Consider the following 25476-nt stretch of genomic DNA (forward strand, 5'->3'; position numbering starts at 1 on the left):
GAGGAGCGAATGATCGGTACTCGGGAGTACGTTGGCGGTCTCGTTCTGCTGGTAGCGGGTCACGTTGAGGGGGCAGTTCTCGTTGCGCGTCGTACGGCGCCCGGAAATAGTAGTCGGAGTATCTCGATGCAGCCGGGGTCGCTGCGAAGCGCCGACGGCAGAAGCGCGCGACATGTCCTGGGTACCCGCAGGCATAGCAGATTGGACGATTGTCAAGTGTGCGCCAGGGGTTGCCGTTGTAGCATTGCTGTGTACCAGGAAGTGGCGTCGTCGGTGCTCGCACAGGTCGGGGAGTCGACAGAGGTAGAGGCCGCGGTGGAGTAGCAGCAACAGCCGCATAACTCAGTGGGGCAGCGACAGGTGTTGGTTGAGAGGCCGACGGCAGTGCCTCGGAGACTTGCTCCTGTATCGCCTGTCTGATGGCGGGCGCGAGTTGCTGAGTAGCGGGTTCTGCTGTCGGTAAATACGACAGGCATGAGAGTTGTCGTGCGACTTCTTCACGAACATGCCGTTTGATCTCTGACAGCAGCGCGTTGTGCTCGCCACCGAGGGTCAACGCCGCGAGCGATTCGTCTGTTGCAGCTGCTCGCCGCGCCAAGACCCGTTGTTTCCGCAGTTCGTCGAAACTCTGGCACAGAGTGGCGACTTCAGACACGGTCCGCGGGTCCTTGGCCAGCAACATCTGAAAGGCGTCGTCGTCTATCCACTTCAAGATGTGTTTAATCTTGTCTCCTTAACTCATCGAAGGCGCTTGCACAAGTCCAGTACGTCTTCAATGCAACTCGTGAAGCCTTCTCCCTGCAGCTGTGCACGGCTCCGTAGGCGCTGTTCAGCACGGAGCTTTCGTACCTCGGGGCGACCGAACACGTCGGCAATACGTTGCTTAAAAGCACCCCAAGTGGTGAATTCCGACTGGTGGTTGTGAAACCAGAGGCTTTCTACCTCTTTCAAGTAGAAAGACACATACTGAAGCTTCGATGGATCATCCCACTTGTTGCTAGCCCCCACCTTTTCAAATGTCCACAGCCAATCTTCGACGTCTTGTTCATCGGTGCCGTCGAAGAAAGGTGGATCGCGCAGGCGTAGCGCCGTGGGCACGATGACCATCGGGGGTTGGGCCGCGCCTTGCTGGGTGGTTTTCGTCGGCCATTTCCGGGGGAGCGGGCAGTCTCTTGTTTCGTAGTTCCAGGTTGAGTACCCCGCACCTCCACCACTCTGCAACGGGGTTTATTGGCGACAAGTAGCGCTTGAGAAGGAGGCTTACGGACGCTGAAGGCGGGCAGCGAAAACCAACACAAGAGGCACAGTCCAAGCGCCAACAGCTCGAGCTCGGCTCTCTCAGCTAAGGTAGTGGCCCACTGCGGCATATGATCTTCTTCCTCCTTACAATACTTTTGCTAATGATGGGTGAAAACCCCTTCATGAACAGGTAACGTACGCCATAGCAGGTCCCTACAAGACGCTTTTCATAAATTGATCACGCTTATGATGGGGCTTTTGTTGCTGTTAGGTTCTTGTAAGCCTAATGGATACTTACAATATTGCATCACCACATGTATGGCCGAGGAGTGAGTGGCGCTTTGTTTGATAGGGCGGCATCGCAAATAGCCAGAGCAAATATACCCGAAATATTTAAAAAAAGTTAGAGAAAGTCTGCAACTAAATACGCCATGTTGAAGCGCAATTGTTTGGGCTCCCATTTCTGACGCATCTTGTCGTCATAACCAGGCCTCTGTCGTCTTCGCAAACGAACTCTACGCCGCGGCGAAGAAACTATGCCGCACGTAAAGTTACATTGAAATAACTAATTTGCAGCAGAATCTGGTCAACAAAAACGGCTGGTCGGCCAAAATACCCAATTGGACCACTTATTACTTGCATTTGGTATGCAGTGCTTGTGTATTTGTTTTGTATCTCAGGATTTTCTATTACAATTCAACTTTATTGGCGGTATTTATGTGTGTTACAATATCTTACAGTAACATTAATGCTTACTTTTTGCAGGACAAAGCGCATCTGGTCTTTGACTGACGACTGCATGGGACCATAACCAACATCTCGTGGTGAACCTCCACCTATAATGATGACGAAGGCGACGAAAAATACACCACAGTAGATAGATTTAGGACATAAACTTGTATCAGGTAGTACTGTAAATGTATACGCAGACGCACCCTACAAGTGTCACAGAAATGAACTAAGAGTGAAGTGCATTACAATCAAAGAACGAAATTCGCGCAGACTCAAGCAATAGCAGACGGCAAGGAATGTTTTCAATAAAGGCTAAAAAATTAAGGAAAGCAGTAAAGGGTAGAAGCCAGATAAGATTTATTGGCAGTAACTTGCATATGCTTCAAACGGAAGTGAAAATAGATAATATTAAGGTGAGCGTGACAGCTGGAAACAGTAAAAAGTAAGTCAATACACTGAAGACTAGTGTCCTTCCAGGTAGGTAACCTCCATATTACTCAGTGAAACCGACGATATACTAATGCAGCCGTCTTGTCCCTTGTTAGTGGGAAATGCTTCTACAATTTCCCTGCTAAATTGGTTCCCACGCGGAAAAACCACGGTGGCGTCATTGAACAGTGGCGAGGATCCACACTGAGCACAGTGTGCATTTATGTGAGAATGACTGCTTGCCCCTAATGACGTGTTATGCTATAACAACCTGGTGTTCACACAAGGACCCATCTGGCCGACGTATACATTTTTGCGCGATAGGGGCAAGCAATATGCGACGGATAATTTGCGTTTAACAAACTTCGTTGTATGATTTACAGTGCATCCGTTGGCATTGGTTTTCACTGCTACGGATACTTTACGGTCTAATCCTGCACATACTTTACAAAGGTTGTTGCGTGCCGAAAAAAACTACTACTAGACCATACCTGTTGCCCACGCAATCTGGGGCGCATATGATATCGACATTATCATCTTTACTATTGTCATTTCTTATGGTCGCTTTGTTGTAAAAGTAACCGCGTACATAACTAATGAACTTGCAGGCTGATCTGCACAACACGTGTGTTTCGTATCCTGCATTTTTTAGTCTTATAATCTGTTGGCTGAAGCTTTTATTAATAATTCTTGGGCATGACGTAGTCAGGGTCTTTATCCGACAAGAAAATGCCATGCCACTTTTGAAGACATTAGAATGTTCCGAACTATAGCTAAGTAATGGTTTGACCGTTAGTGGATTGTATGACGAGCAGGCATGTCCCGCTGCGGCAGCTATCTCTATACCCATAAACATCATTATTTGAGTAATTCAACAGTTAAATTCAGCCCCGACTATTGTTCTTGACATGATCATTGACTTCACCAGTGCTTGCAGGCACTGGTCAAGGCCATGGCGCGTCGAGTGTCAGATAAGGAATGTCCGAGATCCATCACCAAAAGCATCGATGTGCTTGCCAGGATAATAACCGCCGAGAGAAAGCAGTAACACGTAATAACTTTGGGGAACTTTGGCTTAGAGAATAACTTACGTTTTCTTACTTCAAATAAGGAACGATGTCTGGTTGTCATACCAGGAGGACTCTTTCAAGTAAAGGCATTGGCAGCCGTGCAATTTTTTTTTTCTGTCTCGACAAAAAACGCAAATGAGGCTATGCAAAAACCAGTCACTTTACTGCAGAACAATGATTTTGAAAGCCTTGCATGAGCATTAAAACGCACAGGCAGCTTGCATCTTGAGTTGTTTTTGCGGCCAAGACAGGCAAAATCGGTATTCCGCTCCAGGCCGTAGTATCCAAACGGAACTCTTGGCAATTATGTGTATCATCGTAACTTCACAGTGAGCTTAAGATCTTGAACATGTCTGATCCTTTCGTTCTTTAAAACGCTGAGGCTTTAGTTGCATATTTAAGCGCGCAACCTATAGAATGCTGTTTCTTGAGCATAGATGTACAAGATCAGCATTTTAGCATCCCGCATGGTCCCCTATTTTCATGTGTAAGGCGTTGTAGGTCAACAAAGTGAAAGATTGGACCAGTTGATGATTCATGATCGAAATATACTGCGCGGTATACAACACGGACAATAAGAAGAGCTGTAGATAAGAAGAAAAGGATGTGTCAGAGTTCATAAATAAGTGCGGTGTGTCGGTTCATGAATTTTTTTGTTAACCTTTTACCTTAGGTCGACATTTGTGTTGTGAAACAGCGGCATGTAGCGACAAAAACGCTGCATTACGACAGGCTCAAAAGCAGCCCCGGCTCTGAGCACACTTTATTTAGCTAGAATAAAAAGGCGATCAATTGTAATCTTCGTGGTCTTGCAATTTTATTTATTTTTTATTTAGGAATACTGCAGGCCTTAAAAGGCCCGGAAAGGAGGGGAAAAGTACAAACAAAAGTACAAAGTGTGCAAGTATCAAGAATAATATACAAGGAGGATCTGTACAAGCAACAACAAAGTCAGTCTACCAACAAGTAAACGAGCATTAAAACGAATGTGATACAAAGAAAAAAAATACAATATGAGAAGATAAACAATAAATAACTATCTAATCAATGTACAAAAGAGTAGCAAGAAAATAAAGGAAATAAAACACTGGAGCACTGTATTGAAAGTGGAAGGGCTAGATTTAAGATGTAATGGATGCGATAGAGTCGGTGTTGCTGAGTGTACTAAGAGGTAGGCTATTCCAGTCAGCTACTGTTCGAGGAAAAAATGAATACTTAAAGATGTTGGTTCCGGTGTTGTAAGGCGTTAATGTGGCAGAGTGGCGATGTCTCTTTCGGCGAGCAGTGAGAGGCTTTATGTAAGGTTCAGGAGAAAAAGACAATTTATTATTATACAGTAGGAACAGAAATTTAAGCCTGTGAATTTACCTTCTTAGTTGCAAGGACTGAATGTTGTGTTGAGCCATTAGATCACTTGGAGGGTCACTGGAGCGATATTTAGAAAAGATGAATCTTACTGCTTTACGCTGGATCCTTTCTAGCGCATCAATGTAAGTTTTAGTGTGAGGATCCCATACGATAGATGCATATTCAAGCTTAGGACGGACAAAAGAGGTATAAGCGATTTGTGTCTGAGGTGGTAGAGTTTTTTGATGGCTGAGTCGCAAAGGTAAGAGATGTGGGAGTTCCAACTGAGATTATTAGTGGTGATGACACCTAGGTACTTATATTCATCAACCTCTGTGAGTGGCATGGATGCGAGATTATAAGTAAACGAAAGCTTATTAATTTTTTGGTGATTTTCGTAAATACTGTTTTATCACTATTAAGCTGCATGTCCCAGCGTTCGCACCATGTTAAAATTTTTTGAAGGCTGGCGTTTAGGGTGATTTGGTCTTGCTGGCAGGTGATTTCATTAAAGAGTAAGCAGTCATCAGCGAATAATTTTATCTGTACAGGTTCAGTAATAGAGTCAACTATGTCAATAATACATATGTTAAATAATAAAGGTCCAAGAACACTTCCTTGGGGAACGCCAGAAGTTACAGGAAGGTCACTCGAAGAGCAGTTATCAATTGCAACAAATTGCCTACGGTTAGTGAGGTAAGCAGAAATCCAATTTACTAGGTATGAGGGAGCGTCCAGATGAACAAGCGTTTGGATTAGTTTCGCGTGTGACACGAGATCATACGCTTTCCTAAAATCCAGAAATATGATGGCAGTTTGTCCGGATTTGTCGACAACGCTATCGAGACTGTGACTTACAGTAGTTAATTGGGTTACAGTGGAGAGGCCCTTCCTAAAACCATGCTGCATAGGAGTGAGAATAGCTCCATCATCAAGGAACCTTGTGATTTCGTTAGCGATAATGTGTTCTAAAAGTTTACAACAAGAGGAGGCTAGTGATATGGGGCGGTAGTTTTGAACTAATGATGGATCGCCTTTCTTTAGGATCGGAATGACACGAGCAGATAGCCAGTCGTCGTTAGGAAGCACTGCTGAAGATAGTGATGCATGAAATATGATAAGAAAACGCGATAGCATTTCGACGTATCTGTGAAGAAGCAAGTTTGGTAGGTTGTCAGGCACGGGTGATGATTTTGTTATTATATTCAAGAGCATAGAAAAAACGCCAGGGAAAGAAACAATGTCAGTTTGTCCGGATTTGTCGATTCGTGCAACGGGGAACAGGCGAGTTTTGAGAATATACTAATAAAATAAGCATTGAAGCGAGCAGCGATCTCTCGTTTAGCGACGACAGGATTGCCCTCGTGCATAATATGGTCGACTGGTTTACGTGTTTTGCTGAGAAAGCTCCAAAACTTGTTGGGAGCAGTTCGGATGAAGTTAGGCAGGTTAAGCTGAAAGTAACGAAGTTTAGCTGCCCTTACAGCCTCGTTTAATTTAGCTTGTAATGGTACGATTACGTCACGAGAAATACCCCGTCGTCTCAGATGTTTGACTTTTCTCTTCGCATGCACTATCTCACGGGTCATCCAGGGAGTAGGTTTGGATGTTTTTTTTAGTTCTCATTGGAATAAAGTTGTCAATACAGTGCATACAAATAGTCTTAAATTCGTCCCAAAGTTTAGCAGCGTCATGTCCCCCAAAAGCACTTAGACGATCATCAAGGTAATCTAGTACGCTCTTATCATTGGCACGTGAATAGTCCTTTACAGAAACAGTTTTACAATTAGTAGACTTGGGAAGATCGACGGTGCAGGAAAAAACCACAAGTTCGTGATCAGAAATGCCGTGTTCAACAGAAACAGAAAAATCTTGAAAAGTCTGGCTAATAAATATAAGGTCAAGTATTGAAGCAGAAGCAGCTCTAATTCGCGTAGGCTCAGTAACCACTCGCTTCAAGTTGTGCATCAAAAATAATGTCACGCAAATGTTCATTGTTCACGCTGACTTCAGCGCTATATGTACCGCGAATCCAGTCAATGCCCGGTAGATTGAAATCGCCTATGAAAAAAACTTTATCGTGTACAAAAGATGCCATGTGTTCATGCAGATCTTGAAGAAATTGTGGAGTGGAATCAGGGGCTCAATAAACAGCAAATAATAGAAAAGATAATAGAAATAGATAATAGAAATAATAGAAAAAGATAATAGAAATAGAAATAGAAATAATAGAATAGATAGACTCCACCTGTTTACACATTGTTTATTGGAATCAGTTATTAATTTACACATAGAGCTGTAACCGTAGCTCGAATGAACCAAAAGGTTGTGTCCTCATGCAACCGAGACGATGTTATGCAGGAGGGAGATAAGGTGTGGGACCTTGATTGCCCAGCGTGAGGAACACGGACGACATTAAAACGTCCTACACAGCGCTGAACATACAACAACGTTGATTTTCTTGCTCCCAGCTCTTTAAATGAAGTTTTCACCAGCAAAACAGGGAATAAGCGAGCAGGTGAAGCAGACGAAATTTGGCAGGCCACACATCGTCAACATCACATATTTATCGACAGAAATTCGCCTTCCAAGCTGGAAAGAACAAGCGAAGCTATACGCCTATCATCATCATCTTACGAAAGTTATTTCGCTTCAATTATTTGACGTTTAATTCTCATGTGGTTTCTCGCGAGAACATGCATATGGTTAAAATGAGCCCATTCCCCATGCCCATTCGGGAAATTGAGTTCCCAGGCACCTTCACGTTTGACAGAGAGTTATAGTTGCGTCATCGCAACACATACGTCCTTGATATCACGACCAGTCCTCACTTACCACGGGGGTATGCCTTTCGAGACCACGCTAAGCACCTGCGCAAGTTCCCTGTCTAGCGGATGATGAGCTTTTTTTACAGGTCCATGTTTCGGTCGCGACATATAGAGAAGTAGTGCGAACACTCTACAGAAGATACAATGCATCCCTCAAGACGCCGCAGCCAATCGATTGAAGAGGTGTGATGTTCAAGATGTTACACCAAATACGAGAAAAGCAATGACCCGACAACGTTTTTTCTGACAAGTCAGACACATTTTAGCACCGAGTACTAAAGTGATCTATTACATTCCGCACATTTATGTCCTATCGACTCGATCACCACCCTAATTTCGCTGCAACGGAAGTAGCGCATTCTGTGGTTCGAGGCGTAGTAGGCTTTTGGGAGAAGTGAGTATTTTTTTCCGCTGGGTAAGGCTAGAATGCGCACCTACACTCTAAAAAAAAGAATTTAATGAGGGTCACGGCACCGTGACTCTCTTCTTCGAGTATTCATTTGACCCCTTTTGGAAGGTATAATCAGAATAAGAGAGTCAGCATTTCTGAAGGAGCGTTTCTCAAGGAGTTAGCATTTTATTAAGGGCATTTCAATTAGCTTCCTTGATGAAGGCGCCGCCATATACGCCGTACATATCTGTCGTTTGCCGTCCGGCGCCATGGCTCGCCGACTGAGCTGGGCTGGCGCCTTCTCCTCTTCTGTCAGTCTTCTAGGTATCCTGGATTGCGTTGCATCGGTTGCGCGGGTTGCCTCCGTTGCCTGTCTTGTAGTTTTGTGTTCTGGCGAACATGGGCGTCTTCGGTGGCGATGACGCCAGGCTCCGTGCTCGAAGTGACGCTTGGAGGGCGGAATATTCATAGAGCCGCGGACACGGAAAACGTGCGCCTGTTAACGGTGTGTGTACTGCTTTCGTAGGTACTAATTATACAGCTCTAGGTGGGCGTCTTCAGCAGCGCTGCGGTAGTAGGCTGCCAGCCATTTCCAACAGCGGCGTGTATCCGCGGGGCTGTTTCGGACGCCCGACTAATACTGTCGGTCAACGAGTTGACACCGTCATGCGGGTTGCTGTACAAGTTCCCATAAAATGAGCGATGCAAACAATTATCAAGGGTCATGGTTTCATGATCGCACCTTGTGTCTGCACTGCTGAAGGTGCAAGGTGTCGTTTTGAGATTCGCGTTAGTCTACATCATAATGACATTTCCATCGACATTGAGTGTGCAGCATGCTTCCGCACGTGGGAATGTGAAAAAAAGCCTGTGTACAGCACACTTAGACCGGCTCTATATAATGGCATTTGTTGCCTTAAAGATGGTAGTTTAAGATGGAGATATAGTACCATGTTTCGAGCACTTACGCGGTAGTCACTTAAGTTGGACACGCCTCGCCGGTAAGGTGATAAGCTCGATACTTTCGACGCCGCGCGTTGTTGCGGCGGCCGCCGTGCACTCGTTTCCCTCGTTTATGTTTGCTGTTTTCGCGGTTTGCCTTCAGCTCCGATGACGTTTGACATCATAACACAATCGAGTAAGTGTACGTGACTGTGCGAGCTATGTGCGGTTATTCCAGCATGTCACGTCTGATCTCGACGTTGACGGCGTCCGCGCGCGCTGGGTGTCGTTAGGCCGCTTGTACGCGCATGTGTTTATCTGAGTATTTAGGGATGGGCGACGTTTGTAAAACAGGCGGTCAGTAACAGCTCACGACGCACCCCTGACTGCCGGGGGATGCCTTGAGTGTTGGAATATTCTGGCGCAATGACGGGCTTACTCTCAAAGCAAATTTTGAAGTGATTCCTCAGAAAACAAGTGCCTTCATTCGCGCATAGCCAGTGCCAATTCTGAAACGAAGTTCCCGCCTTTCTAACGTGAAAATTTGTTTTTGTTGCAAAATTAGTTCAGACGGAACACACGTGTCAGATGTGTGTACATAACAAAGGGTGGTTTTAAATACAACTAATCAGTGTGTGTGTGTTGGTTATTCCCAGAATCCCGGATCGCTTCTCCCGCCTCTTCATTTCAGTTGACAGCCAGACTCGGCGAAACGAAGGTGTCGCTATGGTCTGGCGCCTCACCACTCGTGATGGGAAAATGAACAGCCGCGTTCGCCCTGTCAACGAGGCAGTCGGTCCTACTTTTCTATTGGTTGGACAACACGACCTAGGAGAATAGGTGAGTGGCACCCACACAAAGGAGAATAAACCAATTTCGTTTGTTGCTCCGTGCTGCAAGATTCTCGCCAAGTGATGTGTTACCAAAACCCATAATTTGCAAGTTGTGTTTTACACGATAACGGCAAAAAACTTGGTTCCTTGCCGTGCCTGTTTGCTTTTGTTGGGTGAGCCTTCCTTATGTCTGTGTAAATCACTTATTGTGTAGGTTTTGCAAACTCTTACTGCAATTCCATTTTCGGATCATAATACCCCGTTCTGCTTTTCAGATCCATTTTTTATGGCTCCTCACCCTGAATAGGAGCAACAAGACAGCAAGTCGCAAGTCTGATGCCTCCAGCCGTCACCACTTTTTTGATTTATTCATAAGCATAAGGAATAAATAGGGGAAAATGATGCTGATTTCTGGAGTTTATTTGTACCATATGACACTATGCACATACCTGTCACACATTTAGTTGTCTATAATCATACAAGCACGTAAAAAAGAAATAACTCAGTGGCTTAACAGGAAATCACTAAGCAGCTTTCGCGCTTTCTAGATTACTCTGCTGGAAAAGTTGCGTTGTTTTGACGAGTTTCATTAAAATAATGCTAAAATTGAAATATTCGCTTTTGCAGTCGCTGGGCACAGCGGCAAGTATTATTGGGTTTGTTTAAAATAAATGCATCACAATTTCCAACAGTAGTCGCGCAAAAGCGGACAATAGGTCAATAAGTAACTTGATATCGCTGTGGAGTCATTTCACCCCCGGTGGAGTGGTACAGGCAATAGTCGTCTGCCTCTCCCATAAGTGGTAATATGATACTTCCGATAAGAGTGCTTCCACTGTTCCTAGAGGGTTAGGGTACTCTCCTAGAGCGCGCTGTTTGTGACCCACCAAGGGAGTCACCGTGACTCTTTAATAGTCGTATACGTCGCAAGTCAGAACTCTCCGAAAAGAGTCACCTATACTCTTTTTGATTTCGTAGAGTGTACTCCTCTTCGGCCCCTCGCCTCCTTCCTGGGCCATCTCCCTTCGGCTGCGCAATATAACAAGTGACGACGGTGTGGCCATGTGAGCCGCCGTCTCGTCGCTACATTCTCAATTGCTTTAGTGTCCACCGTATGTGCTCTCGACCGCGAGTTGCGTTCCCATGAACGTTGGCTCTTCCCATGAACGTTGTCAATGGTGGCGTCTGTATCGCGCGACGCAACTGCAGCGCTACGACATCTTGACGGGTGCGCAGAGGAAGAGCATGAAGATGACAGCAGCAGGGTAGCTCACAGCTGGCGCCTGCGGTGGTGCTGGCCGCGGGACACCAAGCGACTGCTGAAGTTCTTCACGCACTACTTCAGCAATCGACGACACCTCGGACTGCGGAAAAAGTGAGAGCATCCACAGGTCTGCTCGCAGCCGAAGAGGTCTTGTTTGCAGCCGGCTTTCCGGATCTTCAAAGTATCGTCTTTAGAAGTCTGATGGTTCCTGGGGCTTTTTGCATGAGAACAGATGAAGGCGATATTCCAGACGTCGTCGCCATGGCGTTTGAATTATCAACTAGGGGTCCGTATTCTGACGTTGGCTCTTGCTGCCTACGGCTAGCTCAATTATCACCATTCCAATTTGCATCTTCGTGGCTTGGGCTTGGTTCATGCTTTATCGTAGGCGTGGGCGTATCGTTGGCATTACTACAGTAATCGATGACTCCTCGGGCTGCGGAAAAGGTTAGAGCTTCCGCAGCTCTTCTCTTACGGTCACTCGGATCGTTCACTCTTACGGTCGCTCGGATCGGTCACTCGGTCGAATATGTCGTCGCAGTCGATGGATTTAAAAGCCGCGAAACAAGCAACCATTGCACTACAGGGTGTGCAATTATAGTGTATTCTAGGTCGTTGTCGCTTCTGAGAGGAATTCCTGCGCGGTCTTATGTGGGTTTCTCATTTTCCTCATCAAGAGCCCGAGGTTCACCGCTCGCATCAGCAAGCGAACATTCTCCTCCTCACGCATATCAGCGTCGGCGTGGTTAAAAAGTCTGATAATATATTCCGTGAATATAATGCGTCTTTTCTTTCGGAGCAGCCATGCGCCTTCTGGAAAGCTCAAGCGCTCTCCTTACGCAGAATTCTCGGCAAGGTGTCATCAAATCTTGCGTGGAGGAGATCGAAGATTCGTAATAAAGATACGGAATTCTCGAATTAGGTCGCCTGAGCGCCTTCGAGGTAGAAGTAGGCTTGACGCTGCTTCTGTTCCAGTTGTTTAAAAACTTGAGGCGGTTTTATCTTTCCAGGAAGCTCTTTGGATCTTATAATGATGATCTGCACGAGGTTGGCGGTTACCGGGGCTGTTGCATCAGAACAGATGAAGTCGACATTGCAGGCGTCATCGCGGCAGATTACTTCGTTGTCATGGCTATTGGATTATCAGCTCGCGTCCCTATTCTAGCAGTAGCTTTAGCTGGCTATGGCTATCTCAATGATCAGCGATGGATTAAAATCTTTTTCGTGGCTTGGGCTTGGTTCATGGCTTATCGTTGGTGTAAGGCACATAAAAGAAGCAGCATCTCGACCAGCTAATTTTTATTTCGGGCAATTCTAATTTTTATTTCGGACAACTCTGGAGTTCCACTGTGATTTCGAAATGTGACGGTGGAATTGAATTTGTGATGTTTATAGGACGGTTCGAGCACCTCCACTATTGTGCAGCGGCGCAGGAAACAGACAGAGAGACGTGTTTAAACATTTATGTACAAAATGTAAGGATATTAAAAGTCGGTGGTGTCGGTGCCGTCGGGACGACCACCCAGCCCATGAGGAGGAAGATTCCCGTGATCTCACGGCTTGCGAGCAGCGGTGACGGCGTCTAGGAGATGCCGGGACCAGCGCGACCTCGGACCTTGTTTCCGATGTCCTGATCACCACCCAGGCGTAGCGGTTCCACGGGCCGGTTCTGGCCAACACAGCACCGTCTGCACCGTGCTGGAATGCTGCTCGCCACAGCTGCGGGGCGGGAGCTCATTCGCCAGCGTTCCACGCCTTGGCCAGGGCACCGCCAGGTACAGCTCGGGTGCACAGCTCATGGGCTCGCGGCCGCCGTCCGAGTCTGGAGCGCCGCTCGGTACGGCTCGGCACCGCTCGATTCAGTCAGCAGCTCCGCCCCTGGAATCTGGAGCCTCGTACACCCTGGACCTCGCCCGGCTCCATAGTCCTCCGTGCACACGCGTCTCGGCCGGCAGAACGTCCCGCTCGTCCGAGCTCAGAATTACACGCCCTGGCCCGAACACTGCGAGCGCGCCTCGTGCCACCGTGTTTGCTTGTTTGTTTGTAGCCTTTGCATATTGGCACATACCCACTCGGGGGGGGGATTGGCCAAGAAAACGTGTTGTGGCCTACTAATGATAATCATAAAATGTCTACCTTCCTATCACTGAAGTAGAAAAAAATACCTAAGATAAAGAGCATTAAAGTGAAAGAGGAAAAAAAGGAAGGGAAAAGTTCTTTCTCAATAACGGAAGTCCAAAATTTTGATCCGACCAGACAGCTGAGTTTTCCAGACCCGATCAAATTCGACTGTATGTCGTGCTTTTACTCACATTTTATAATTGCATGAGTCTGTTTTCTTGTATTTCTTAAAGTAGGCATTATATTGTACTACGTTTAGTGGCAAGAATGAAATTACACACTGCATTGAAAACTTCTCTGTGACACTGTCCCAAAACTGAGGCACCGAAATTTAGAACATTTTCCGCGGTTAAATTTAAACTATTCTTCGAAAACGGAATAATCAAAAGTCTTTTCCTAATTATTGAGTAGTTGCAACATGATATAAAGTAATGTTCAATAGTTTCTGTTTCGTCGCAAAATGGGAAAAGAGGGGATATCGCAAGACCAGCTCTTTGTAAATAAAAGTTTAATGGGGGAACACGGCATCGAAATTTGGTAATAATCACTTCACACTTTCTCAATTGACTCCACTGAGGTTTCCATGGAAATTTAAGGTGCTGATATTCTGTCCATTTGTAATAGTTTCCATCATATCTGTACAAATTGCGAATTTGCGATATCTGATAGCTGCTATGTATTCTACTTCTGAGAACTGAAAGTATGGTCCATCAAGGAAAGCCCGGGCTAAAGAATCGGCCAGTTCATTTATTTGTAGCCCGCAGTGACCTGGGACCCACAATAATTTCAGGAGTTTTAGCTGTGGTGGTACTAATGTGCGCAAAGTCATTAGGGCTCGTGATTGTTCTGAAGCTGTAAGTGCTGTACATACCGAAAGCGAATCTGTTATGATTGCACTGATTCGGTTGAAGGCAGTTTTCGAAGCGCCAAAATAGCCATGTGCTCGGCTTCAAAAACAGGAGTAAGATCTGGCAGCCTCACTGAGAATGACCAGCCAAGTAAATCGGCAGCAATTCCTACGCCTGCCTTTGATATTCACTGAAGCATCTGTGGCTATTATGTTTTTTGTTTCTGCATGTACCAAGTAATCTTTTAACCTGTATTCAAAAATCTGAGAGATTGGAATTTAGATTTCGGGGGGAAAATTTCATCATATTCTATTGTAATATTACTATGTGTGCCAATCGTTTCAATTACCGTTCTTATGTCCACCTTAATGCTGTCTAGTTTCTTTTGAACGAAAATGATTTGGGGTGTATGCAATCGTGGCCAATGAGCAAGAAAGAAGGAGTCGGGGTCTCTGATAAAGGCGTATTCTGATCTTCTAGTCGGTAAGCTGTAACATTTTAAAAAAGTTTGCACTGTTAAGATGCAGAATCGACAAAGAAGTGTTGGAAAGCGTGCTTCTTGGTATATAACATTAATGGCCACAAACTTTGGGAGTCCCAGACACATTCGCAGCGCTTCACGCTCCAATAGAACTAAAGGTTTTGTTTGATAAGCAGGGCCGCCCGAAAATAATATGCACCCGTGCCACCGCGCTCTTCTTTTTCTTCCCTCCGTGCTCGGTGGTCCGCGCCGACGTTTTCGCGCTATTTACACATGACAGAATCAATTCATGATGGTAGCCATAATGAATGTTTTAGATTTCAGATGTCCTCCTTCATGTCCTGTTCACAGCTTTGGGAGACAGGAAAGAGGATGGAAACCGAGTTACCTGGGGTCGAGGTGGCTGGGGCCACCTTGCGGCGCCGGAGAGACGAACCGATACTGCTTTTCGAGGTGGAGGGGGACCGTGATGTTTTGGATTTAAACAGAGTGATTGCTAAGGCCTGGATGACCTGCACTACCTCAGCTACAATGCGTTGCACGAAAAAGTGGAGATGTGGTCAAGGAGCAGATTTTAAAGGTGAGGGACACCCTCCTCAAACGACAGAGTTGGATCAATGCGCAGTGAAGCGCGAGATGCCCCAGGAACCAACGATGCTACCCAGGCACGTAGCCAGGATATTTTTGCCGGGGGGGGGGGGGGCGCAAGGCCTAATTGTTCAAAAGAAAGTCTTTCCATGGCAAAAAAAGTTGCCCAGGAGTAAAGAAGGCTGGACAAATTTCGGGCAGGGGCCACGAACACGGCCGAAGCAGAGACCAAAATAGCCGGCCCATTGCCATCGCTCGGAGGGTACATGGGATAACATCAGCCCGCGCGGGAGGCCTGCCGTCGAAGCAGACAGGAAACGCACCGCCCATCTTTAACGACCATGAAAATACACGAGGTGGGGGCGGGGGGGGGGGGGTCGTCGCCCGAGAAGCCGCATTGAACTTTGAATCTTAGGGCGCGGTCGCGATCGCTGGCGCGCGCGCTATCTCGAAAGCCATCACAGCCGGCAGCTCGTATACCCTTCTACATGCTGCGGTCTCAACGCGAAGTGACTATGCGGAGAGCATCTCTCGCTGGAGCGGCCGTATTCCCTTACACCAGCGTTTCGTGGTTACGCGAAATCGGATACAAAACAGTTAGCTGCCAGCCTCAGTTCATGTAACAGTGCCATTTGTTGCTATCGCACTCATTGCTTCGTCTTACCGTGAAACTGTGATTTTTTGTATCCAACACAACTAAGAGGATGAAAGGCCTGCAGCATCAACCACGCATGCGTCTGGGTAATGAAGGAGCGACATCTTTGCAAGGTATTAAACACAAATTTATTCACAAATATTAACACACGCCTACAGTTCGGGAATAATTATGCCATAAAGGAGTACCTAGGCATCTGTAGATACCATAACCAACATCTAAACCGGTCCCACAGCAATCATATTCCTCAAGAAAAGCAGTACAATTCGAAGAGTTATAATCTATTCGATGTTATTCACGGCACATTCAAAATAAATATTTAAAGAACTCTAACGGGCAATAATAGGACTAAGGAATAACGGAGGATATCTATGCTACTTGGGTTGTGCGGACAATATCGCGCTTTTCAGCAACGACGCTAACGAATCACGAAAAAGATACGGGATACAAATGAAAGAAGCGTTAAAGGAGGTTTAAAGATAGACCTGGAGAAGACAAATGTAATGTTAGGCGGCCCGGCGAAAAAGTGAGTTTAGGAATTGCAAACAGACTAGAAGAATGTGTATATGCGTGGGCTAATTACTGAAAGAGAACGCCCTGACCCGAGAATTCACAACACATGACTGACAAATAAATTACCGTTATCCTTTAGGCGCAAATTACAATTTTTTTACTGGTAACTCACGGGCCAAAACATAAACTGCTGCACTCGACGTGAAAAACATTGCGAGTGGTACCCCAATATACCATGAACTTTGCATCTAAACAAGGTAGGAACGCACGCATGCGACGCTAATCTCAAGGTAAGATTAGCGCGCACTTAATCTCAAGGTAAGTCGTACGGGAGGTACAGATCGAGATCAATCTGAATCACCGTGTACGCCTTAACCACGAGGAGGGAAGTGGTGCCTAGAGCACTGCACGGGCTCGGGCCTACCCGGAAACCCGGGCCCGGCGTGGCCCGTGAGCTGGACCGTGCCGGGTAATGTACCTTTCACGGCGGGCCCGGGCCGGGCTCGGGCCTGAAGCTCCGGGCTTTGGGCCGGGCCCGGGTTTCAGGTGGCGGGCTCGGGTCGGGCCGGGCTTGGACTTTGTTCGGTTCTTAAATGGACACTATTGTGAAGCACTGAATCGTTTAGACTGATAAAGTATACTCTAAGAACTCGAATGTCATTGATTTCGCCATCATAACTTTATTATTAGACGAGAAAATGAAGGTCAAAATCACATTTTTTAAATTTCGCGCCGAAGCTTCGAGCATGAAGTCACGGATTTCAAACTGTATTTGTCGTATTTTGGGTCATTGGCTCTATAAAATTTCCTGACACTCGGTATGTTAAGTCTATGGCCCCCTCAGAGGTCAATGTACTTCATTTTTAGTGATTAGGAACTACGTAGGCCTCATTAGACGCCGTCAGAATGTAAGATGTCACGGCGTCTGCTGCGCGAATTTCAAGGGGGGCGTCGCCACCCGCATTTATCTTTTTACGCGTTTTCTCACTTAACAAGAGTCTTGTCCCGGCGAGCGTGGTGATTTAGAAATTGCCAAATAATAATTTACTGGCAATAGAAAAACTGTTATTTCTTTCTAGTGCCCTTTCAAGTTTCCTCCACATACGTTGTGCATACATATATGTTCCAGATTTTCTCTCGAAAAAACGCTTTTTTTATGTAGGGCAAGCTATTTGGAGAAATTTTATTAGGGACAAGTACTGAACTTGTTTTGCTCCTTGCATATGGGACTTCTTGATTTAACTGAAATGGGTGAGCTAAAAGTAGATATAACACGCGCTTATATAGTTAAAATGTCGTTATTCTGTGTTTTATTTGCATTCGTTATAATTTTATATCCAAAATGCTAATGGGGGGAGGGGCTATGTCGTATCAAATGTCAGCTAACGTTGACATTTAAAAGAAGACCTTTCCACTATATCACATATGGGTCGTTTCTGAAGGGTATTTGGCGGCAGGATTCCAACAACATATCGATATCTATTTTGAACATGACTAAAATCTGGACGCCGATTTTGAAATATAGAGTTCTGTTTCACGGTTAGGTGCCAACACATATGGTAGCCGCAGGGGATGCATCACAACAGCAATGCTTTAGACCTGTCATGCCTGTGTAGCTTAAAGGGGTACTGACACCATTTTTCGAAGGCGAGTTTACTATGCCATACAAATCTCCTGTGTTCAGAGACGGCTCTAAACAAGTGTGAAGCTCATGAAATGCTGATATTTTATTTTAATATTAAAGTCAATTTTTCCATGGCGCACCTGTAGACATCAACAAAAGCTTGACGTCAGGCTACAGTACACATTCTGGTGACTTCATCCAGCAGTCTGGCTAGTTGTGATGACGTTAGGCACCAAAACTTCCACGATGGCACTTGTGCGTCATCAAAACTTCCAAAATGGCTGCTTGTGCGTCACCAACAGAGCCACGGTGCGAAGCGGCTGTGAAAACGTCACTATATGTTGTGCGAGCACGTGACGAGAATCTCATACCGTGTTGTGACGTCAGGGTACAGTAGGAACCGAAACTAGCTTTTAAAAACCTACTGTAATTAATTTTTCAGGGCGCACTCGCGCTTAGCACTACCTTTTCTAGCCTCCTGAGGGCTGGACCTTTTATTTGACGCAAAAAAACGACAACTGAAAATATTCGTGTCAGTACCCCTTTAGAAACATACTTATCAAGAAAATAAAAAGATAGGACGAAGACAGTCATGCGCGGCCAGCGGGCCTCTAGGGAGGGGCCCACGGGCCGCCTGTTTGGGTCGCCTGCGCTATACAGGTATAGTGTGAGAGCTACATGATACTGCCGCAACACTGTTGGAACGTGCACTAATCGCACAGGTTCAAGCATCATAAGGCGTCAGGAAAAATATATTTGCTTGACGAAATATCACGCTCAAAGAAAGACAATTACGAATTTCGTGCCGGGTGATGTCCCTTTCCCTCGAAACATATGCATCCAATGAGTAAGCGCCGAGAAGCTTATTCAAGCTTTTATTACCAAACTGCAACGAACACCGAAAATAGATCAAAATCGCTTCGTCCACCTCTTGCAAATACTACCTGCGTATTCCAGTGATCACATTCTACCAGTACAACATCGTTAGGAAGGCAAAGAGCATTATGACGTAGAAAAAAAAGAGCGCGGTGCAAGCCGTGCATTTGGTGGTATATTACTTTCGCCGGGTATATTACTTTCGCCTAACACACGGCGGTTCCACAAACCAAAGAGATGGCACCTTTCAAAATAGCTCACGGAAGCGGTAGCACAACGACGATCGATGTCATGCCACCGAACGACATCCATGAAGGAAACCTCGATGTCGCCATCTTTCGTCTAGTCGTTCTTTCCTGCAGAGTTGAGCTCGAAAGTTGGTGTCTTATGGACAGTGAACAAGGTGAAACGGCGTCCTTCGAGAAAATAGGGAAAGGGCTTCACGGCCAAAAACCCTGTAGAGCTTCACGGCCAAAAAACACTTCACGACCAAAACACTGTAGGAGAGTTTTCGGCCAAAAACAATGTAGCACCAATGGGATGCGGATAGCTTCGAAGAACTTTGGAAGGGTTGCAATAAAGTTCTTCCTATTCCAATAGCCATTTATGAACATCTGAAGAATTCCTACAACAACCACTCCAGAAGCATGCACCACACGACTGGTGGGGGCATCGTGCTTCTGACGTGTTAAGAGCGTCACTTCAGCCAGCTGCCCCTTGATGTCTGCGAAAGCTTGTTCTCTGGCATCTGTAAAGCTTGGTGCCGATGCGGCTGATTTCATGTAAACCAATTACTCTTCAAGTGGTTTAAGCGTTGTGGCACATGAAGGCATCAAACGCCCGTAGAAATTTACTAATTCTAGGAAACATCGGAGTAGAAGGATCGAGCATTGACGACGCAATTTACAAAGGCTTTAAACTTGGCTTGATGCCATCACTGTTTGCAATACGGCCAAGACACTCCATGGATGTCAAACCGAACTTCCAGTTGTCTGAGTTAAAAACAATATCATGCTCTTGAAGCCGGTCAGAGAGGAACCGGAGATGTTCTTGATGAACTTGTGTTGATGAGCTGGCTACCCGAATCTCATCTATGTAGGCGAATACAAATGCTAACCCACTGACGACGATGTGAATTAATCGTACGAAAGCCTGCGCAGCATTTTCAGGCCGAATGGAATGCACAGAAATTCAGACAACCCAAAAGTGATTGTAATGCCAGTTTAGAGAATATCTTCCGTAAAGCCATAAGGCTGAGCCATAGGAATCTGATCGTATGACTTTTCCAGATCAATATTGAAAAATATTTCGCTCGGTGAACACTCAAAATCTGTGATTGTGACTGCGTTCAGCCACAACAACAACGTGATGGCACTGCGGCAGTGTACGTTGAAGTTTCTGCTGTTCACGGCTTGCATAGCATGATTCCCATACAATTTCTGTCTACGCCACGTGCGGGTAGCACGCTCAACACTGCTGCTATGGCGACGAGAAAACGCTGTCCGCTGATGGAGTCTTCAACAAAGAACAGGTGACGGAGAGGCAGGCGGAAGTCACTCGTCGCCGTTAGCGGTTCTCGATGTATTTTTCTGACAAGCCACACGGCGCATGCAACGCGCGCAGATTGTCCAAAGCATCGGCAAATATCAGTAAGGCCGTTCAGCTCCAACGCTCTTGTAAAAACCATCTGGGCCATGAGTGCTCAACGCTGAATGAACTGTTCCTGCTGTAAAATGTGGTCAAGAGAGAAGTCTCGAGCTCTGAGAAAGCTGCCTGAAAAGCTGCGATGGACGGCGATCTAGAAGCTCGGTTGATGATAAAAGTCTTACCAGCCACCTTCATTTTACAATTGCCGTGAGTTCAAGGACTGCCTTCCTGAACGTATCGTAGGGCGTCTGGCCTAATGGCTAAGGTAAGATGTCGCAGAATTTGAGTGCAAGGTCGTGCAAGCTATCTTGCTTCGTGCGATGCAACATTAAAAACCTGAAAGTGGACATCTACTTGCATAAACCAAATTACGGGCTATTCAGGCCTGAATGGAGGCAGCCGCACTGCGTACTGGCCCATCGAAGGTGGTGAGGATTCCGCCAAGTCGGTGGCTAGTAGCGACCCGCTGAAGACCCTTGCAACGTTGTGTTCTGTGGACCTTGTCACCAAAGTAGCGAGATGCAGAAGACAACGAATGTTGCTATGTAGGCATAACTCACTGGTTTATTCTGAATCTCATGCGCTCACTCTCTGCTTACACACTTAGTTGTCGTCGCTGCGTCGGCAAGCCAGCACGCGACAAGCAATATTTTTCTTTGTGGCGTTTGATGTGCATATAGACACGTATACACACAAGGCCTTTTTTTAGACAATACAGATTTCTTATAAAAATGCTGTGGCAGTCAGGCCCGTGTCGTCTTCGCAAACGAACTATACGCCGACGCGGAAAAGCTTTGGCGCACCTAAATTACATTCAAAGGAGCAATTAACAAAGAATCGTTAATTAACTTTTTATTTGTTAGGGGCGGTTGTTCATATCCAATGGCTGTAGCACATGACAATTTATGACATTCCCACTTTAAAACAAAATTCTGAAAATTGCGTGTAATTTGAGATAATCGCCGAAATGCACGGCCCCAATCTAAGCGAAACCGAAACTGAGCGCACCATGCGCGCCAAAAATTCATCATCCCGGTTACGTCAGAGAGGAAGCTCAGGTGGCAGTTTTTCGAAAAAATGCCGCGTCGCAGCAAAACAGTCAGAAAACACGGCAAGCCGTCCCAAATACCGAAATGGACCGCTTATTATTTGCGGTTCGTGTGTAGTGCTTACCTGTTTCTTTCGCGCTGTAGCCAAGAAAACCGCAATCTCTTCCTTTTCTTTCACTGTACAGCATAAATGTAGGCAACAGCCACTGCGGCGCTAATTCTCGCAGACAAGCCAACGAGTTATTTGCACTCCTTTCGAGTTTAAGAAAGAAACGGATAAGCAGTACACACCAAACTCAAAGAAGCGGTCCAATCGGTATTTCAGACGGCTTGCCGTTTTTCCTGACTATGCTCTGCTGCGACCCACCTTCTTTCTGAAAATTCTCATGTGAGATTCGGTCTCACGAAACCGGGATGACGGATTTCCTGCGCACCCGGTGCGCTCAGTTTAGGTTTTCCTAGATCGGGAACCTGAATGGCGGTGATTATAATCTCAAATTGCGTGCGTTTCTCGCAATTATATAAACGGGCTTGTCATAAATCTTCACGTCTTACAACTTTTCCATATAAACACTTAAAAAGGCTCACTTTAATTACCGCGATCACGAAGACCAGCTGTACAATTTCAGCTACACATTTTATGAATAACGCGAAAACTGTCCAACGTTTTAATTCGACGTTAGAAAACGCCACGCAACCATATGGAAGAACGTTCGTGAAACAACGTAAGCATTTTAGATAGTAGTTGGGAAACAAAGAACATGGAACCAAGCGGCGTGCCACAGTCTTATAAAGCTGCACAGCTTGAAACACGTTTTGTCCAACAGTACTACGGAGCGCAATACTGCGTGATGGATAGGCTTGGTCTCTGGAAAAGAATGAGGTCGTCAATAAAACAAAAATGTCACGAAATCAGTCGTAAAATGAGCACTTCGTTTCCGGGTTCATCTTGGAACCCACTGGACAACTGAAGGCCTCGGCAAACGGTGCAAAATTCATGACGGCCTTGTTGCAGTCGCCGCCAAAAAGGTTGTCAGCAGGCGTTGTGGCACAAGTCGAGAGGCACGCGGTAATGAAAAACACTTTCTCTTCCGTCAACTCCTGCAAAGCAAAACCAGATTGTTTATTCCTGTTTATATTTTATGTTCCTAAACTTCTTTCACTGCTACAGCAGTGTCCGAGTGCCTCAGCTGGTGAAACGTGCATAGTCCGCCATTTCTTCTACGTGCTGTTGCAAATAAGCGCACGAGCCAAATTGTGGCGACACATGAGCCGGTGAAGTGTTCAGAACGCGCATCTTGGGACATCTACACCAATGTTAATATGCAGCTCAACGCGCACAAGCATTGTGCCTATGTTTCTGCCTTGAAGACGCGTCTCCCGGTAGACTAAGAGGCCAAATGAAACACAAATCGAATGGTGGCAGAAGCGAATGACATACAATAGTGGTATAATTTTTTTTAACATTTTACGAATAATTCATAGCATCGTTAATATGAAGAAACCTTTACATCGTGCTATTAACGCACAATTTTGATCATTTCTTTACGCATCATAAGAATCGCGCTATGAAAATCATACAAATGTAATATAGTGGAAAGAAGCGGTGTTCGACCACGCCAGTCATCATCATCATCTAAATTCAGTAGTTCAGCCTTGTGGGGCAATTACAATGTGTGTGCATCTTCTTGGCCTAACAAGCGACGCAGTGTACTTAAAGAACACCAGACGGTCGAAATTTCCGGACCGCTCTACTACGGTGTCTCTTATAATCATATCATCGTTTCGGGACGTAAAACCTCAGATATAACTATTACTTTATTATTGCTCAGAAGAATAAAATACAGCAAATTATTTCTTTGTTATAGGAAAAAAACATGCTTTCACATGTCACTGATACCCTTCCGTGGTAAAACTGGTAGCTAGCTGTCCGCGATCCTCCCACTATAAAACCGGGGTGGATTACTTCAGGACATAAATAGTCTTTTATCTATCTATCTATCTATCTATCTATCTATCTATCTATCTATCTATCTATCTATCTATCTATCTATCTATCTATCTATCTATCTATATATCTATCTATCCATCCATCTATATATCTATCCATCTATCCATCTATCCATCCATCTATATATCTATATATCCATCCATCCATCCATCCGTCCGTCCGTCCGTCCGTCCGTCCGTCCATCTATCTATCTATCTATCTATCATCTATCTATCTATCTATCTATCTATATCTATCTATCTATCTATCTATATCTATCTATCTATCTATCTATCTATCTATCTATCTATCTATATCTATCTATCTATCTATCTATCTATCTATCTATCTATCTATCTATCTATCTATCTATCTATCTATCTATCTATCTATCTATCTTGATGTTACTTCAATTAAGAAATAGCGTGAGGTCATTCACAGAAGAATTCGCTGGTAAGTTCTTCCCAGAAAATATTCATGCACGCTTCGAGAATATTTCTCTTTTAAATGTTCCGACTTCTGTGCTGAGTCTTAACAAAAGCCGCAGTTGCTGGAGCGTACACTGTAGCAAGGAAATTAAGTTCTGTGAATCAGAAATATTTTGAAATATATCTGTTTAATTGGTTTTAAAGAGGCGTAATAACATTATGATGCACAATTAACGCTAGTAAGCATGGTTGGGACTTCTAAAACGGAGAAAGCATGACATATAAATATGACCTTCCGACAAACCGAAAAAGGCACACACCTTACCTATTGACGCGCTTGTATATAACTCAATTTTAGAATTTTTGCACAGTAAATGCGAATAGTTATTGTGTAACACTCTTATAGAGTCATTACGATCGGTGAATGAAATGTCAGAATATAGACCGCTGTGCGGGCCGTGTTTTATATATTAGACCAGAAAATAAAAGTACGTTACAAAGGATTTCTGATTGCATACCTTTAGGCTAAAAAAATGACGAAAAAATTTAGGCTTACGTAGGCTAACTCGTAATAACAATACAATTAAGACATAGCCAGGTCTCAATACCTCTCGCCCATCACTTAGAGCAACGTTCACACCCGCGATGCTGCCATTTCACCTATTCAGATACATCGCGTAGCGGTAAGAACAGACCTGACAGGATAGTAATATTTATTATAAAAACTAAATACTGAAGAAGCCGACACGTCGGTTTCGCAAGATACTATATTTGTGGTATGTTGACCTTTCACAGTTTGTAGCTATTTTAAATGCGGAAACAAAGGCATAATGCCGGTATCACCGAGATGCCAATCACCTCTGATAGCTGGGTACCGTTTTCGTCGAGGCGTCGCTTGAAGGCTTCGTACGCCACCTCCATCGCTGGAACCTCGGGGAAGATGCTGACGTCGTCAGGTAGGCAGCGAAGTGCGCGTCGCTCGAATGCTTTCTGGACATCCTTGCTCAACCAATTCGACGTGACCTCAGCTTCCGAGTTGATCTTAAAGCAAGAAAACTCGTTTACGCTTAATTCAAAAAGTACCGTAAGGTAACTATTGCCTTCATTATTCTAAGGACTCGTGCGCAACATACTTATTTTTGCGTTAGCCCCAACAAATAAACTGCGACATGCTATCACTGCAGAGCATTAGCGTGTATCTTAATTTCGTGAGCGCGTGAATACGTGACTGCAGTGGATGCTCGGGCGATTTGCCTGTGCCTGTTCTTCTGAATCTTATGTTATCTTAAATTCAATATGTGAAATATAGAATAAGTAGACATACAGGGTACTCGACGGTAGCACTATTGCGAGTGTACGTACCGTTTTTATTATTCAACACTATTTTGTTGTGAGCACGTAGATGGCAAATGATTCTTTGACGCATCGCTTAAGCTTGAGGCAAATTAAAACCACGCTCTTGCGTCACCAAACACATCATTGCTCTTAGCGCATTGTGTTCAATAAAATAAAAAAGCTATATACTGAAGTTCTACTTATGGTATCTGTGAAATGCTCTTTGTTATATGTGAAACAAGAACA

The 25476-nt window shown here is 45.1% G+C and overlaps 1 protein-coding gene across 1 annotated transcript; it reads right to left on the reverse strand.

Moving 5' to 3' along the window:
* Positions 1-22372: 22372 nt before the first annotated feature.
* LOC119377327 (neprilysin-1-like) lies at positions 22373-24846 on the reverse strand. The gene is made up of 2 exons (XM_037646863.2): positions 24754-24846; positions 22373-22578 (listed from the first exon to the last, which is right to left on the reverse strand). The coding sequence occupies exons 1-2, from the start codon at positions 24814-24816 to the stop codon at positions 22390-22392; spliced, it is 252 nt and encodes an 83-aa protein (XP_037502791.1). The 5' UTR covers positions 24817-24846; the 3' UTR covers positions 22373-22389.
* Positions 24847-25476: the final 630 nt, after the last annotated feature.

Source organism: Rhipicephalus sanguineus, unplaced genomic scaffold (genome assembly GCF_013339695.2).
Source record: "Rhipicephalus sanguineus isolate Rsan-2018 unplaced genomic scaffold, BIME_Rsan_1.4 Seq433, whole genome shotgun sequence".
Taxonomy (NCBI): Eukaryota; Metazoa; Arthropoda; class Arachnida; order Ixodida; family Ixodidae; genus Rhipicephalus; species Rhipicephalus sanguineus.